Source organism: Oryza brachyantha, chromosome 1, assembly GCF_000231095.2.
Source record: "Oryza brachyantha chromosome 1, ObraRS2, whole genome shotgun sequence".
NCBI classification, from domain to species: Eukaryota; Viridiplantae; Streptophyta; class Magnoliopsida; order Poales; family Poaceae; genus Oryza; species Oryza brachyantha.
This window is the reverse complement of record NC_023163.2, coordinates 26,561,518-26,579,969: the sequence shown is the minus strand read 5'-3', so window position 1 is coordinate 26,579,969 and position 18,452 is coordinate 26,561,518. Positions and strand designations below refer to the sequence as shown.

The window sequence follows — 18,452 nt, the reverse complement described above, 5'->3', positions numbered from 1 at the left end:
AGTTTTCACAATACCTATTTTCTAGCAGCAATTTCTATACCATGAGTAAAATTAAATAGCCATGAAGGTTCTGTCAGCCATCCACTGATGGTTTTCCCTCATGGCATCCCTGCCATCTTCTAGTTAATTCAACCCCTTGCATCTCAAGGAGTGAATCAACTAGACACACATATAACATTTTCATTCTCATCCCATACTCATCTATTGAGTTTTATGAGTCTAGCCAAGTGTATGCCATGTCCCGGTGCTCATATCCGAGAGCGCGGCTATTCGAATAGATTTAAACACACTGCAGTGCTTGTGCACTTTCCCCGTGCTCCACGACTACCCAACACATGAGCTTCGTCCCAACACATGAGACGGTCGTGGCAAAGCCTTTCGATAACCTTACTTTGACAGTGCCCGCTCCATGAACTTTAGTCCCCATTGCACTCTTAGACATACTTTACTAGCAGTGAGGGGAGTTCTGGCGTTCCCAAGGGAGGAGTAAACCAATAAACACATACACAACACATCACACCTCACTGGGACTGACCAACCCGATCATCCTCTATGCAATAGGCTTCCTACCTACTTGCACACTCATAAGAACCACCACAGCTTGGGCACCGTCTTCGCTCGGCTATTTACTAGGCTAGGTCTATACCCATTCGAGAAACATGGTTGTATGGTGTTCGTTTCATGTATAGTTGCATGGCTCAATCCTTAACTGATCAGGGCGGGCTAACCATTCCCTAGAACCACCCATATTCTCACCATTCCGCCCCGATCGAAAACAGTTTTTATCTCAACAATTCATTCACAACATGGTCGGGTGGTGCTCATGTCTCCACCCGCCATCATGCAATTACTCCCATTGAGTAATGTCTCAACATCATCATAATTATTTCAAAAGTGTAATATTGAATAAAATGCAGCTAATAGCATGATTAAGCAATGTCATCAATTGACTAGATTATAATTGCAACATGAAGCGACAAAGGTTTCATAGTAATCAAACATATGACAAGTTATATCTAACTAAAGTGAGTCTCTACTTGTTCTGCATGCAATTTTAAGTAAAGGAAACATTTTCGCAATATAGGTACAACATGTTCAATGGGGGTGATGACTTGCCTTGCTCGAAGTCCTGTGAATCTGGCCCCTCACCCGATTCGTTCGCGGCTACGAAATCTGATAAAACGAAGGGTCGATAGTCATAACATAAATATAGGTCTCGGGGTGGTCAAAAGTGAATAATGGGAATTTGTCAGCTAGCCGGAGTATCTCGCAAGTCCAGAATTAATGTGGCCGAGAAATTATGGATACGGTTTTGGTCCGGAAGGCGAAAGATTTAAACTAGTTTAGCTCTAAGCTTCACGGTAAAATTGCTAGATTAATTGGAATTAAATCAAGGGTTAAAAGGAAGGAAATTCCTAATTTAATTCAAGGAGTAGCTAATTTCCAGGAATAATATTTTTAGAAGAAAGAAAGTAATTAGCTTGATTTTTCTATACTCAGAGCAGTGGCTAACGTACTACTGCAGTTCGGTTTGTAGGGAGGCAAAGCAGACTTGCTAATCTTTATGGTTGCACATAGAGGGAACAGTGAGGCGAGCAACAGCCCAGCTAGCCCACCACGGCTGGCCTACCAGCCCACGGGCAGGAGGACAGAGAAGGAGATACAGAGGGGAGGAGGTGTTCGGGAGAATTGAGGAGGGGAAAAAAAGACTGACCAGCGGCGGCGCAGCTGGCTCGGTGACGGCCAGCTCCCGGCGGTCGACGGGGCGCAGCAGAGTGGAGCGGAGGGAGAGGCAAGGCGAGGTGAGGGCGCAACGACGGGAGGTTGCCGCTCTCCCCTTTTATAGGTGCGCCTGGCGGCGAGAGGTGCAGGCCGGGTCCACGGCGACGTGGGCGAGCTGCGGCGTGGAGAGGGCGGTGTAGCGGCGACGCGACGGCGACACGACATGCACGTCGACGGTGCTGCAGTGGCGCGACGGCATGGTGGCGACGTGTGGTGGCGTGCGCGCGCGGCGCAACGCGTGGCGGCACGGCGACGACGTGGCGCGGTGGTGGCGCGGCGGTGGCTCGGCGCGTGGCGGTGGGGTGGCGCGGTGGTGGAGTTATTGCGACGTGCGCGGCGCAGCCGGCGCGACGTGCGGCGGCAGCGACGGCAGCGGCTGGCGTGGGGGAGTTAAGGCGTTGTGCGGCGGCAGCGACGTGCGGTAGCAGCTGTGACATGGTGGCGTCCATGCAGCGCCGGCGTCTGTGCCTCGGTGTGGAGAGAGAGAAGAACCAGAGAGAGCTGCCGATAGAGAGGAAAGGAGAAGAAAGAGAGAAAAGAAAAGAGAAAAAGAAAAAGAAAGGAGAGGAAAAAGGAAATGGGTTTGAGTTTGAGTTTGAAATTTTGATTTCGAACCTGAAATTTGGACTCTGGAATTTGTGATTTGGGAATTGGTATTTGAATCTGAATTTTGGAAGTTTGTAATTGGACGCTGACATTATGAATTTGGAGACAATGGATTAGGGAAACTTGGATTGGATTAATTTGCTAATATCAGAATGTTACACCACCATTGCCAACCGTCCCTCCTAGTCAGGTGACCGTTTAACACCGTTTAACACGTTAGCATTCGGCCCTCCTAGAGGGCGGCAGGAGGATAGCTATGTGAAGTTATGAAATACAAAATTAAATTTGTAAATTATTTAATAAATAAAATTAAAAATAAATAAATTCCCGCGTGGATGTGTAGGCTTGAGACATTAATGGTTCTGGCCCGGGCCGGCCGAAGTGCAAATTTTCTCTGGAGTTGGGCCTTTTGTTCGGCCCGTTTACTCAATCACCAGTTCACCACTACGAACTCTCGCGTGGACGACGTCTCGTACCCACGGCCCACGAGCCGTCGCATGCGACCGGAGATGGGAGTGGAGAGCGGCGGCCGCCGGCCGGTGGGAGGCGGAAGCACACGGTCCTCTGCGCCTCCGCCGGGCCTCGCCCTCGCCGACATCCCAGAGCGGCGCTCACAGGTGCGCTGCATTTTCTCCTTCGTCTCGCTGGTATAACCCAATGCCCTAGTTCTCGAAAAGCTTCGGGCTCAAACGCTCCAGTAATATGATGGTTGTAGGTTTCTGTGATGTGTTTTTTTTTTGGAGTTTAGAGCAGTCCCTATGTTTTCATGAATGATTTTTTTTTTTTTGCAACATGGGGATGGGGATGAATTCCGGTTCCACTGTTGATTATTCAGAAGGTAATCGAGCTATCAGCTATGGACCTATGGTTGAGGAGATTTTGGGAATTGTAATCCTTGAGGAACAACGTGTATGACGGGAGTAAGGATCAAGGAAACTAGTGCATAATACATACTCCCTTCGTCCCTAAATAAGGCAAACTTTTGATCATCCGTCTCCGGCGTTTGATCATCCGTCTTATTTGAAAAAATTTCAAGAAATTGGAAAAATGTTAGTTACACGTAAAATACTATTCATAATTTATCATCTAATGAAAACAAAAATGTTAATCTAAAAAAATTAAATAAGACGAAGAGTCAAACATTATAGGTAAAAGGTAAAAGATTGGTTTATTTTGGGATGGAGGGAGTATAGAAAATGTATGGAAAAGTGGTTGCCTTAGAGAGAGACTGAGCGATTCCTTCTAAAGTTTTAAGTACTTTTGGCTACTTAATTTAAGGGTTGGAAGAGTCTTCCACTATGTTGGTAGAACAGCTGCTTGCTTCTTGTGCTGGCTGCAACTGCCGACTCATAAGGCGCACAATAGTGGCCCCTGCATGCTCAAACTCTGTGGCAGATGATTTACCTGCGTGGTCGATAGCTGGATCGTGAGGCCATAGTAATCATAGTTGCTCAGATCTATTGCCATCCTGAATTCCCGGACAATATATCTGCCCTTCTCTATGGGGAAGCCTGCTGCTTAGTATCTCAAGCATGATGACACCAGAGCTGTACACATCACTCCTCTCTGAGGGCTGTTGTGTCATGTAGTACTCAGGATCCTGCATCATGAAACAAAATTCAGCCATCATTAGCAGAACAGTAGCCAGTGGAACTTGTCAAGGGGTTACTATTAGCTGATAAATTAAGATTAAGCGAAGCACTTACAAGTGTTCATCTCAGTTGAATAGAAACATGCTCCTTTTTGGTGTCTGCGACTAGCTTCATAAAATCAACCAAAATCAGCAACATTTGCTTTAAGGTTGTCATCAAAAAGGATATGTATTCACTTGACATCTCTATGGATGATGGGCAGATCAGTGAATTCGTGAAGGTATGCTAGTCCTCTAATCCTCTGGCTTTGCCAAGAGCTATCCTGAGCCTTTTTTTCCATTACAGATAAATTACACTTTCAGCCTTGCTGCATAATACAGAACACGGATAGTTAAAAAAGGCATATGCATAAAAGTACATTGTGGTATATTCAGAAAGTAGGAATGGGTCAACCCGATCCACACTTGTTTGCATATACTTAGTCAGAACAAGCTGCACCTTCGGTTGGAAAGCTGGAAAATGCCAAGGCAAGTAGAGACAACCAAGTTGTATAGGGATGACTGACTCTCACAGAAATGTTATTTCTTAATCCTTTCAAACAGTCTGTTCAGGAAATGTAGTTTTTCTTTAAAGCTTGGTCTGGAAACGTAGTTATATGAGAACCTTCTCGATTCTACCTTTTCTTGGATCTATGGTGACCTGATATGAAATAAATAAAATTTCCAGTGTACTTGAACACTGGTTCTTTCTTTTCTTTCTTTTTTTTTTTGTGCGTGCGTTTTGAGATATTTTCATCTGTGCATGCTTATAGTGAGGACAATGTTGCTTGTTGTCTTTTCATGCATCTTTCTTGTTAAGTATAGTTGATAGAATCATATTCCTTTTGTCACAGTATATGTTGGTGTGGACTGAAATATCAATGTCAATGCAAGATGCTTCTTTGTTTTGCCGGTTTGCCCCATTCTTGTTTTAACTGTTTAGAGGTAAAGTTCCTGTAGTGTTATCTTTTGAGGATGCAGCTTTGAATTATCACATCTCCTTAATCTAGTGCAATATACATTTTCAGTTGGGACTAGAGTTAGCATACATTGTGATGGATAGTAGTAATGGTTCTGAGTCATCTTTTCAACTGGTACTTCAATCTAAAAAAAGGTATTTCCATGTACAAGGCAGCATGTTATGAACCATGACACCACCAATTAAAAGAAATTTCCAAATAAAAGTTTCCCTCACTAATCCTATCTTGTATCCACACGTTACCTGCCAATGCTAAGAATTATGTATTGTTTCCCCAATAGGAGCTTAGGTTTCCACAGCTATTCATTAACCTCCCATTGGCCAATCAGAGGCCTTTATTGTCCCAATTGTTGTCATTAACCTTTACTTTTATGCGACAAAAGGGCATCAATGTTGATGTAGAATTGTTTAGAGAAAAATTAATGAGGTGCACCTGGTAACTACTTAACTTAGGCACCAGTGGCATGCATGAGAATAGGTAGAAAAATATATTTCTTTTGAGTTATCATTGAAGAGAAGGGCATGAATGATACTATAGAGAGATCGTTCTCTACTGCTTCATCTTAAGAGAGATTGGCCAGTGTATGCTTACAAAGTATTCATACGTGGGTTTTATCAACACAGACAAAATGATATTGTAGAATACATGTTGTCCTTTCGAGCATGCAGCAAAAACAGTGAGTACAGACAAGCAAAACCAATACATCATATCTATTTGGGTTCAACAACCGAGTATGAATGTACACTGTTGTAATCTAAAGCACCACTGCTGCTGTCATCATTCATAGGCAAATGATCTCCATAAAGATCTCTACCCTTTTCATATCCAAATTTCTCAGCCGATTGAGACGCTGAGTTTAGCAACTGTGCCCCTTCATTTTGTATGATAACCTCAAGTTCCTTCACCACATCATTCATTGACGGGCGGTCAGCAGCAGACTCTTCTACACATTCCATAGCCAATTGCACAAATCTCCTAAAACCAACCATTTTTGCTGAATCCCGGATTGTTGGATCAATTAGGCTCTCCAATCCATAATACTCTTGGTCATACTGATCCATTGCTGTTCTGATCTCACGGACAATATATGTGCCTTTCTCTATGGGCTGCCTGGACGTTATCAATTCTAGCATGACAACTCCAAAGCTATATACATCACTCTTCTCGGATAGCTGCTGAGTCATATAGTATTCAGGATCCAAATAACCCTAGCATTTCAACACAGAAGAGTAATCAGCTAGAAATGGTTTTTGTTGACAAAAGTTATGCATTTAGAGTTCCAGAAGTACATACCAGTGTTCCCTTCACTTGGGTAGAAACATGGCCTTTTTGTGTGTCAGATACTAGCTTTGAAAGACCAAAATCAGCAACCTTTGCATTTAGGCTTTCATCGAGAAGGATATTGGTTGATTTGATATCTCTATGGATAATTGGTGGATCAGCAAGTTCATGAAGATATGCTAGACCTTTAGCAGAGCCAAGTGCAATTCTGAGGCGTTTCTTCCAATCCAAGTGTGCTCCTCCTTTACCTGCAGCAGACATGTGCATGAACTTTCATTTCATCGTGTAATAGCATGTATTAGTTTTGTAAATATATTAAAATTGGTCTAGTAGCGGTGATGAAGTTTGAGGATTATACCCTTCAGATTCTCCCTTAGGGTCCCATTAGGAATGTACTCATAAACCAACATCTGCTCCCCTTGTTCATAGCAGAAACCTACTAAGCTCACCAGGTTCTTGTGATGAACCCTGGAAAGTAGTTCTATCTCATTCTTAAATTCAGCTGCACCTTGCATAGATCCTTGCTGAGCGCGCTTTATTGCAGCCATTTGGCCATTTGCCAGCATTCCTTTGTACACCTTTTCACAGAAAAGTTAAGAGATTACATGCTTTTGGAAATCCTTTTGTGTATATGTGACTATGCTAACATGGCAATTCATTCACCAATATACCTTCCCATATCCTCCTGACCCTATTTCATGGGTTTCTGAGAAATTGTTTGTGCACTTCTTCAGTTCCTCAAATGCAAAGTATCTTGCTCCCTTCAGCTGTGGAACGTCTCCATTATCTTTACCACCTTGTCCCCATGATGCTGTGGTACCAAATCACTCACTAGCACAAATTAGCAATTGTACCTAACGCTGCTAGTGGATGGATACTGAATGATAAATTAACACATTACCAAAAGGATTAGTAGTTCGTTCCGCTGCCTCCTTAGCTATTTTTTTCTGCCTTAGAGCATATATTCCTACTAGGATAAGGCCCACAACAAGGAGAAAACCAGCAATAGCTATTCCAATTATTGCACCTTTGCCCATTGACGTCTTTTTACTACTGGGGCCTAAAATGAATGAGTCATGTAATTTTTGAACATTAAGCAAACAAAAGAAATTAAAGACTTGAAAACCACGTACTTGCAAAATATGTGCTTGCTATGAAGCTATATGGTCCAAAAGAAGCTGGAGCTTTGTAGGTTTGGTTGACCAAAGCAGAACTGATTCTGATTACCTGTGTGTGATTGAAACTTGTTCCACTGTCTGGGAAAACCTTCACTGTGAATGTTAGAGGTTCCCCTTGACTGAACTCAACATTGGAGATGGCAACTGATCCTGGAGCTAGGCTAAGGTTCTGCGCAAGAGTCAATTCCAAAAGTTGGAATGACTTGGGATTTGTCACATCAGAGAAGGCTGGTGCTCGGAAGATCATCAAACCCTGGAAGGGGCTGGCACAGGCACATTTCTGTGAAGTCACCGGATTTGCTGACTGGTCAGTGGAGCATGAAATGGCAACACAGGAACCTAGGTTAGTTGAGTATGGCACTTGCTGCTTTTGCTTGAGTGTGCAAAGATTAATATTGTCGAAGCATACAGGATTGCCTGCTAGTCTGCACAATGAAAGAAAATTTTGGTTAGAAACTTTCATTTGTACACCCTTATACAGTACGGGACCATGCTTACATGAGACTGCCAGTGTAGCTTGGGTCAACTTTAGCGTCGATGATTTGATTATTTGTCAAATTAACAACCCTCAGTGGCAAGCTGACATTACTGCTCATATTAAGTATCCCATTGAATGCATTTTTAGCTAATGATCTGCATTCCAATTTATAAAATCAGAAGACATAAGTTTGCTGAGGTGAAACTTGTAGCTAGATATGCTATTAAGAGTTGTAGCACAATCCACGATGAAATTACATTTGCTCCATTTGTGGCAAACTGAACAGGGTGCTTGGGATTGCTCCAGTAAGATGATCGTTGTTCATAAATCTGTAAGTTGTCAACGGGAGTAGAAACATTAATTGTGATGTATAGCTTACAAAGTCCTTTTGATGTTCACTTTGTTTTGGTCATCAGACAACTCACAAGGTGGTCAGGGATGTTAATGTTGAAAACCATCGTGGTGCTGGTGAGCTCGCAAAGTTGTTGTTGCTTAGGTCCCTGTAAAAAGGAAGAAAATATTTCCATACTCAAAGAATCATTAACCTTAAACGTTCATATGTTTTCTTCCTTACACATAATTGAGAGCATTTGCACTAGTGAGATCTGGCACTGCCCCGTTCAGTTGGTTGCTTGCTAAGCTCCTACAGGAACCAAAAGCAAATATTTGCAATGTTTTCTACAGAAATAAGAAATATTTTGTTGGTGTTCCTTGATGGTAATCACTTACAGTTCCATCAGAAGAGACAAGTTTGCGATACTTCCTGGAACTGGACCAATAAATCGGTTATGATCTAGTCGGCTGTTGCAATAGGCAGGAAAACAACATGAAACTGTCAAAGGGGATCAAAATATATGGGAAATTGTATTATTACTTTTTGCGTTACTTACATAATTTGAATTGATGAGACTCTCCCGAGAGATCCTGGGATTGGTCCAGTTAAGTTGTTGTTGTCAAATATCCTGACAATAATTACTGAAGGCAGTGAGATGATACTAATGGCAAGATGATACTGCCAAGTACAAACAAACAGTATGCAGCTTACACGTGTTTAAGTCGCATTTTCTCACTGAAAAGTTTTTCGTCCATTGGGCCTGTCAACTGGTTCTCACTGAAATGACTGTCGATTGAATCAATGAGTATCACACATTTAAGCAGCAGTCTATCTTGATTCTTTTGCTCTATAGCTGGTACACCATTTGAGAACTTACAAATGTTCCGCATTAACAAGTTGATCCAGTCCCGGGTTTGAACCTGATGAAACTGGAATATTCCCTGACAGTTGATTGTCCGACAAGTCCAACCAGAAAAGATTAGAGAGAAGACCAAGTGTTGGGGGGATTCCACCAGTGAACTTATTTGAGTTTAGGGCCCTACATGATAGCATTTTTAAAAACTAAAGTAAATCACATCATGAAGAGATTGGTGTCCATTCAATATATGTGCACAGTTCAGTTATTTCTTACAGGAATGTGAGCTGTCTTAATGTTCCAATCTGCTGTGGAATATTACCATTGAAACTACATCCAAGTAAAATCCTGATAAAACCGAGGTATAAATCAGTGTTTTTCCCTCTTGTTTTAGTCCTCTCCACAGACAAAAATGGAATTAATATTTTCATGTAGTGACATGCTATTCTTACAGAGTTGCAAGCTGCTTCAGATTCCCAATGCTTGGAGGAAGTGGACCTCCGAGGTTTGGATTGTTAGACAGATCCCTGAATGTAGTTTATTTTACATCAGCAGCAATAAGCATGTTGCAGTCTGGTCCTTTTGAGAACATAAAACATTTTTTTACTTTTTGGCTAAGGTAGTCTGTTCAAATCTCAGTGAACAGGGACTTACAGATATGTCAAAGAAGAAAGTTGGTCTATTGTGTCGCTTAATGTGCCTTGCAGATTAATGCCTGATAATCTCCTGCAAATACCAAAATTCAGTGTAGTTCCTGTTTCAAAAATAAGTACAAAATGATGAATCAAAGTTGGGCACTCACATTTCTGTCACCCTCCCATTAGAACAGGAAATTCCATCCCAGGAGGTGCAGGGATCAGTCGATCCCATCCAGCTTTGCGGTTCATTCTGCCAATTCTTCATCAATGCCTGGAGTGCAGAAACTGTAGAATAAATGGAACCAATGTTAGTCAAGCAAAAGGTATCAATGACTCCAGTGGTTGATCTAAGTCATCTTGGCCTATTAGGTCAATATCACTCACTAGTTTACCATCATCATAGAAAACTTCAAAGAAAATTACAGTCCAGGAAACAAAGGAGTCATCTGTTTAAAATTCTCGATAGTACAAGCATGAAACAAAACTTTTGCGATTTCCCTTTCCATCGTGTGAAAGTATTCTTTTTACATTACACTATAAATTTGATATCAAAAAATCTTCCTGGATTATTAGATGGAATGACCAAATGATCACAATTCACAATTTGTGGTAACTGCCAAGGAGAACATAATATTTATGGCATAGAAGGATATATGTCTTTAAGGAGTTCGTTGTTCTGTAGCATCTAGTTATTCATGATCTATAAATGGATTCTTCTCTTGCAGTACTTCTGTCTGACCTAATCAAACATACCTTGTTTTCAGGTCAACACCCAGTCTTGAGTGAAAAATCCTGAAAAAGTTATCTTTCTTCCTATAACGTATTGAAAAGCAGAAAAATCGAAGGCTTACCATCTTGAGGGTTCGTCTGACTGAAGCTTGGCTGGAGGCCTACCAAGAGCATGAACAGAAGGAGCAACCACTGCATCTCCACCAACATATCACGTGGTTGTCAGCCTCCACGCAAATCAAATTTACACCAGAAGACAACCAAATCTGATGATATGTTCTTGTGGGAGAGCACTGTGCAATGAACAAAGAAGGTTCTCCTTCAGGAGCGAGTAGATGCCAATGGCGTCTCCCTCCTTGAGGTTGGCAACCAGGCAAAGAAAATAGCTAATCAAACAAGACAACCTTATATAACTTGATTCAAGGGATTTCTTATCGGGCATCGCCAGAGAATGCTTACCAGGTCCAAGCAACATGCACATAGAAAATGCATGTATGCATGGTAGTGGGAGGCCTTAAGACTTAAAGAAACCTCTGAAGAGCTCAGTTGCTGATCAAAATATGAAATGATTTAAGAAACCGTTTACTTGTTACTCTTTGGTGGTGGAAGCAGTTGCTTCTTGCTAGTTCTTTGGGGCTTTATCTGGGAACATCTTCTGAGCTTTGATCCGGTCAACTCTTGTTTTGCATGCTATTATGTTTATATGTTTTTGGCCAATAAATTATGTGATTTTACTTATTTTATTTATGTGATGCGGCATGGATTGGATATTTGTTCTGGAGTATTGGGTTTGTTGTTCAGGCTGTTCTTATCATCTCTGTTTTCTCTTGTGTAGGTGGGACCGTACGAGCTGTGACTCTGAGCCTGCGAACAACAGTTTTCAGGCCAAGTCAAAGTGCCATTGCCAACCTCGCTAATGGGATATGGCATCAGTAGTTGGATCAACGTACTATCCTAGGAAGTTGTCTGTGAAAGCGTCCTCTGTTGGTCTTGTTTCAATTTCATCATCCAGAAATTTGATTCAGAAAAACCTCTACAAATTTGATTGTAGACAATAGAATGTGAATATAAAATCTTGTCTTGGCTTCCAAGGACAGTGAAAGCTTTAGACTATGTCAGCAAGAAGCCAAGAACTTGTAGAGGATTATGTTACAGTTGGATCTTCCAAAATAAACACCAAGATGGTTCGGTGTGACTTGCATCATACTATATAGTATTATGCAACTGATGGTCAAATTGGGCAAGGCTCTTTTATTCTTCCATTGGCTGCAAAGTGGGGCCAGGAAGGCCAGTTTCTGTTAGTACCTGGCCGGCCGTCTTCTTCCTTTTGTTGGTATTGTTAAGAGCTTCATCGGCTAACATTTGGTGCAGAATGCAGCAAATGACGGAGGTGGCATCACACAAGATCCTTCTGCATGAGGCCAAAAATTGAACGACGCCAAGTTGGTTCCTTGCACTGGCCAGCTGATATAAAAGCATTCGTATATTTCGCCCGTTGTTCTAATAGAAATCATAGAAAACTTAAACCTGACGCTGTATGGCTTGGTGCCAATACGGCACCCATGCGTCGCGAACTCATAGTCGGGAAACAGTTTTTAGCACTTGCATGTCATCTAAATAGTCATAAAAAATATGAAAAAATTTGACAAAATAGATTAATATGAGTTATATTACTCCACAAACATGTAAATTTAAATTCAACTTCTACAGGTTGTAGCAAAAAAAATAACAAAATTAAAACAAAGTATATGCATATTTATAATTGCTTTTGTTATTTTTGCTACAACCTGTAGAAGTTAAATTTAAACTTGTATGGTGGTGGAGTGATATAACTCATATTAAACTATGTCAATTTTTTTCATTTTTTATGACTATTTAGATGACATACAAGTAACGGGTGTATATACATCTGTAAACTAAAAAACTGCTTCCACTCGTGGATGTATGAAATGTACTGGTGTGAAAACAAAAGTAGTCTTTTTCTGTGGGAGTAAGCGGTCAAAGCGAACAAGAAGTCACACGTGCCGTTTAGTTGACAACTTCACTCCTGAAATGTTCTTCAGAGCGCAGGCGAGTGATAAGCTGGTTAATATACTTAGCGGAAAGTATTATCGAGGCTGTGTTCTTTGCCTAGATTTTCTCTGTCTTTTGCACACAAACTTCTGAAACCGTGAGCTTTTTCCAAAATGTTTTTATAAAAAAAATCATCGTCCTACTTTTCTAAAGTAATTTTTAACCATAGGCCCCAGAGCGTTGCTTGTTTAATTACTTTCTTTGCCAATCACTGGCCTCGAAAGCTTTTGACAAAGGGGTTATCAAAGTGATTGCGAACGAATTAAACAGTTCAGGCTCTTCTGGTGAGGATCCTGCGCTCGCAATTTGTTTGGAAAAATATATACTGTAATGTGCGATCACGTTGGATGTGACTTCAAGTATTCAACATAAGCTAACAGCACGCTAGCTGCACGTGCTCGGTCTAATTTGACAACTGGAGCTGCCGGAAGACCGATTCAGAATCTTCATCCAAAACTGACGGAGACATTACTACTACTTAGCCTTGATTAAAATTGCATACTAAAATTTTAATATCTTAAATAACCTAACACCTATGGGTATCGAGGTTTACGAAGCATGGTATCTACTTGTACACACCTCAGGTATGCTAAAATTGCTCTGAAAAGAATGTTACCTCCTTCGGTCCTGGGCCATGCAGCAGAGATCGATCAATCTACGTGATTGCAAATTAAGACTGAAAATCTCCAGCTTAACGTACCATGACTGAAAAGTAGGTCGTTACTGTGGAAATAGCGCTAGTGTTCACTTCCCATCACATGGCAGCAAGGGAAAACAAAGAGGATTAGAGGAAGAAGGCAAAAGATCATAATAAGCTCACAAGACGAGACGGAAAATGATAAACGAAGAATATCGTCTTTTCGCTACTGTTTTTTTATAAGCTAAAATTTAAATTTCTTACCATAAATTTATAGTTTATTATTGGTTCTTTCTATCGTAATTTATTTTTTAACTCTTTGCTGCTAGATTGACAAAAACACATATATAGAATATTTATTCACAAAAATATTTTTCGTTTGTAAATATACAGTTGGTTTTTTCCTATAAAAACAAACAATAACTCTGGAAAGGAAAAAGGAACGACGCCGATTCGAAGTGGCCAAGGCCCAATGGCTCGAAGTCTTGAGGACTTGAATCGATCAGCTGTGTTTTTCCATTCTCTTTGAGCTGTTATGGGTTTACGGAATGGCTCGTATCATCCCATCACCGTTCATCTCGTTACACACAGGATTACAGACGTACACGTGTCCCTACGTCCACTCCGGTGTTCCCGGGAAATTCAAATATCTTTCGAAAATAACCCCACCACAGTCTCCGGCGAGAGAAAGAGTCAATTAATAATCGTTTTTATACTTGCCCTAATGGAGGTGTGCCCTAATGGAGGCGAATGAGCTGTCGTGAGCGTCTGATCCTAGAAAGTGATTGTGAACAAACGGTTCACAGCTTCAGGCTCTTCTTGTAATCATACTACACTTGCAGTTTTATGGAAAATGCTACTAGTAGCATATTACTCCCTCTGTTTATTTAGAAAAAATTATAACTATTAATTATTTTTGTTAGGATTTAATTTATTACTAAAGTAATTTTAAACGTGACCTATAATTTTATATATTTATACTAAATTTTAAACAAGATGAACAACCAAACGTAAAAAAAAAAAAGTTAGCGGCATAAGATTAAAAAAAGGAATAGAGTATATAATATTCCCTTAATTAGATCATGTTGGATAAGGCTTCAAAGTAGGCAACAGCAGTACAGCACGCTACTTGCACGTGTTTGTTGGCTGCCTCCAACTCGATTCTCGGTCTAATTTGACAATCAGAGACGGCGGATGACTAGTTCAGAATATTCAGAATATTGCACCCAAAACAAAAAGGACCGTTTCGAATTAGCGTCATGCAAGCTATTGAATGTCTCAAATGTAGAAGAAGATCAGCCTCCTCGAATGCTACGGAAGATCGAATCGATTTTTTCTTATATTTATAAACCAAATTTAAATTTTCAACCTTAAATATTTAAGATTTGATTTTAGGTTTTTTTATTATAGTGTATTTTTCGGTCTTGATTTTTAGATCACTGAGAATACATATATAAAGGTTTTATTCATAAATTATTTTTTTAATTTTTGTCTTAAAAAGCGAAAATAACACCCCTACTCGTTAGTCGTTACCGCGGAAAGAGCTCGAGTGTTCATTGTAAACAATCACGGAGTGGGAGAAAAAGAAACTGAAAAACGAAACCCAGAAATTTATCGAACCAATTGTTGATTCGATTCGGCGTCATCGTGGGCTCGTGGCTAGGAACTGGCCGCATGGATTGCCGGTTTGCCACAAAACGCTCCCAAGATTCGTTCCAAGAACAATACCTGGCCCAGGAAGAACGAACCTTGGAGGCCCACAAAACAGAGGAGCCCATGTCGGAAGAAGGCCCATCAAACGTCTACTGTAACCTCTGCCGTGATAGCGAATTACTCCGCTAGTTCACGGACTCACAGTAGTGCACTGTAATAAGGCCGACTTAATTCTCTCGTTTTTCGTGCCCATGTGTGTATTTTTTACAAAATTTTCTATAGAAAAGCTGTTTTAATAAATCATATTAATCTATTTTATATTTTTTAATAATTAATTATGTACTAATCTATTACTACGTTTTCGATGTCATGTAAACTTACCCACCCCTTACCAAAAGTCCCATGTGTTGTCATAATCAAACTGTTTAGCTATCAAAAGTGTGTCCATGGTAGGGGTTGGAAAGCCTTTCCCGGCACATAAAATGGAGTCATCGATTAGCACATAATTAATTAATTAAGTATTAGATATTAAATTTTTGTAAGTGTATTGATATAATTTTTTAAAGCAACCTTCTTATATATTTTTAAAAAAATTGTATCGTTTAACGGTTCAAAAGGTGTGGATGAGAAAAACAAGCAAGTATATGTTGGAAAGTTGAAGTGCCGAACGAATCCTTACGACCTAATATATTTGGGAGAAAAATAAAGGGTTTGGATTTCTAAGAATCAATTTATATGAAAGTCATCTAGTCTGTAAGAATGAAGTACAGTAAACCCAAGCGAAACTTTTCTTTCATATAAGTTGTAACGAGCGCATACGAAAATTTATATCCACTCACACCTCTAGAAGAAACCCGAGATGTGAGCAGCGTTCTTATTCTCCAATTTAACTATTCATAGTTAAAATTTCTTCAAATCAAACATGCCATTAGTATTTAGGAGTAGTACTGCATACACGTGCAAGGTTAACTTAATCTTCTGGTAAAAAAAAAAGGCTCTGAACAGTACAGCTATAATCACACATGTTGTTTTTCCTGCGTGTCAGATTTCTAAGGTCATTGCTAGTGTAATGCAGCGGCGTCCCGTAAAGGTAAAGATATGAGGCCCAGTTCAGAGCACTAAGTACTAAATAGAGGCCTAATATCGAATACCAAAAAAAAAACTAATGACGTTTATACCATGGTTGTATTAGGAAAACACTCAGGTCGCTTCAAGAAATTTAGAATTTAGACCGAATCTTTATTTTCTTGTGGAATAAAATCTTGAAAAACTAAACTATTATATACTTATTATACAAGACAACTTAGACTGATTTCTAATTAAAAAACCAAAATTATTATATATACTAGTATACTGTATAAATCTTAGGGCCATGATTTTTGGGGCCCTGTGCGGTCGCCCACCTCGCACGGGCCCCGGGACGTCCCAGTAATGTTTCATTGCGTGGTTTTAATAGTATTAAATTATCAATATATATTTGAGTGGATGAACAAAACAGATTCTCTAAATACAAAATGTTACTTCATAGGTTTATAAGGTAACATATCAATTAAATGCACATCCAAATGATCAATATAAGTTGATTAGATGAGTAGAGATGAAATGAATCGCTCTCGATGGATGTTTTAACCCATGACATGGTCTAGCACTAAGTTTCATCCACATAAAATCCAACTTTACTCTTTTATCACAAATTATATGTTAGATCATTGTTATTGTCTATGTAGCATGTTATATAATAAAATTAAACCATGTAAATTTTGGATTGAGAATGGCTTGATCAATACATTTTCCTAGTTTACCTGCTTACTATTGTTACTGCACCACACCCATCGAACGGCAATCTACAGTGGAAAAAGGTAGAGACAGTGGGTGTAAATGATAAAGAGACTTATAAATGCAATCTTCTAGTGCTCTGGTACTGTGGTACAGCACACCCCGTTGTCATGTGCGGCAAAGTTATACGTACCGGATTAAATGTGATGATACTGGAACCATGTGTTTGCGAGTTCAATTATGCTTCGTTCGTTCGTTCGTAGTACACTAGTAGTACTGTTTCAGACTGAAGAGGGCAAGCTAGCCAACGTATGCCTGCCGGCAGCAGAGAGTTGTCCATAAATCGGTTTGCAGTACTGCCATGTTTTGTAAACCAAACACCCGATTAACTCCAGCTTCGTTGAGTAACTTTGGCTCCTAAAAGCAATTTTTGTTATGACCATTTTCTCTATTCTTATGATCACTTTCAAAGAAGAGAAAATCGGCCCCGGTTACTAATTACCACTGAGGAATTTGCTAAGAGAAAAATTGCAGGTAATCTCGTAGCAGCAGAAGGCTTCCATTTGATGATCCAACAACCTGAATGAACTAACCACTCCCTGTCCTGCGTACCTGTTTCTTTACGTGCTAATTAGTCGCACCTCACCTGCCAATCATTATGGCGAGAATGCGTTTTGACGACCTGGGACTTGTTGTCATCCGTATATATGCATTGGCCCGGGAGAATATATTTCTCGGTCGTTATTCTATTCATACCCACACGTGCTGGCATGCTCGTGACAGCATACCAGAACGCAGCTACCGAGCTGCAAGCTAGCCTGCAACCAAATTTATATATAGAATTGGCCGTGATCAATTAATATCTGGTGTACAATCACACAGCACAGCAGCTGAGCAAACTCCTCGTCTGGACTCTGGACCAGCACGAGTCTTCTCCGGCGTTGCACTGAGAAAAAGCAGCGGTGCAAATGGCCGTTTTTTAAGTTTTGTTTTCTCTTCTTTCTTTTTTTTTTTTTTGTGCGTGATTGATTCCTGGCTACTGCTTGAAGCAAAGTCAAGAGGCTTTAACGGGAGCCACGGGGGAGAGGAGCGGCAAATCATGGTGGCGCGCGTCCAACCACTGCAGCTGCACCACAAACCAACCACCTGTCGACAGATCACCCCGTCTGCTCTGCGCTGCGTCCTGGGGGAAAAAACAGCCAATTCTTGCAGCTTGCTGCTGCTCTTCGTGCTCCTTGTGAACCTGTCATGACTCATGAGTCGTGCTCCTTGTAGTACGTGTTGTTACAGCTTGAGTCTCACGTGACAGTCATGGCGAATATAACACTAACATATTTTTGTTTTATTATGTCATATTTTTGTTTTATTATGTTTTATAAGGTAGTATCTAAAATTTCAATCTTAAATTTAAAGTTAACTTTAGAGTTTTTTTATTATAGTTTATTCTTTAGTCTTGTTTTTAGATCATTAAAACATGTATATAAAAGTTTGTTCACGAATCATTTTCGGTTTACAAATATAAGGTTTTACTCCCTCAGCCCCAAACAATATGGGATTAGGACTATTCACTAATTTTTAATTATTCGTCTTATTCAAAAAATTAGTGTAAATATAAAAATTTATAATTAATACTTAAACTACTTTTCATAATAGTACATTTTACAGCCTCTAGACTAGTCTAGGTTAGCCTCATGAATCCTCTTCCTATCCTGCCACGAGCGCCCATGAATGGCCAGCTTTAAGGGGGGCAGCATTGCGTCCAGTATTAAAAAGATAGCGTACGTACGTCCGATCCGGAACGTGACCACGGCGAGGCCGTGA

General features: G+C 40.3%; 1 protein-coding gene and 1 long non-coding RNA gene across 2 annotated transcripts; one reads left to right on the top strand and one right to left on the bottom strand.

Moving 5' to 3' along the window:
- Nucleotides 1-2,837: 2,837 nt before the first annotated feature.
- Nucleotides 2,838-11,687, top strand: LOC107305599. The gene is made up of 2 exons (XR_005811557.1): nucleotides 2,838-3,005; nucleotides 11,328-11,687. It is a non-coding gene; the product is annotated as an uncharacterized LOC107305599 (long non-coding RNA).
- Nucleotides 5,525-10,713, bottom strand: LOC102702700 (leucine-rich repeat receptor protein kinase HPCA1-like). Its single transcript, XM_006644838.3, has 19 exons — nucleotides 10,615-10,713; nucleotides 9,928-10,048; nucleotides 9,780-9,851; nucleotides 9,578-9,652; nucleotides 9,402-9,473; nucleotides 9,147-9,308; nucleotides 8,981-9,055; nucleotides 8,826-8,897; nucleotides 8,665-8,736; nucleotides 8,510-8,578; nucleotides 8,361-8,435; nucleotides 8,193-8,264; nucleotides 7,956-8,090; nucleotides 7,413-7,882; nucleotides 7,181-7,339; nucleotides 6,951-7,090; nucleotides 6,638-6,857; nucleotides 6,292-6,527; nucleotides 5,525-6,206 (listed from the first exon to the last, which is right to left on the bottom strand). The coding sequence occupies exons 1-19, from the start codon at nucleotides 10,700-10,702 to the stop codon at nucleotides 5,709-5,711; spliced, it is 2,883 nt and encodes a 960-aa protein (XP_006644901.1). The 5' UTR covers nucleotides 10,703-10,713; the 3' UTR covers nucleotides 5,525-5,708.
- Nucleotides 11,688-18,452: the final 6,765 nt, after the last annotated feature.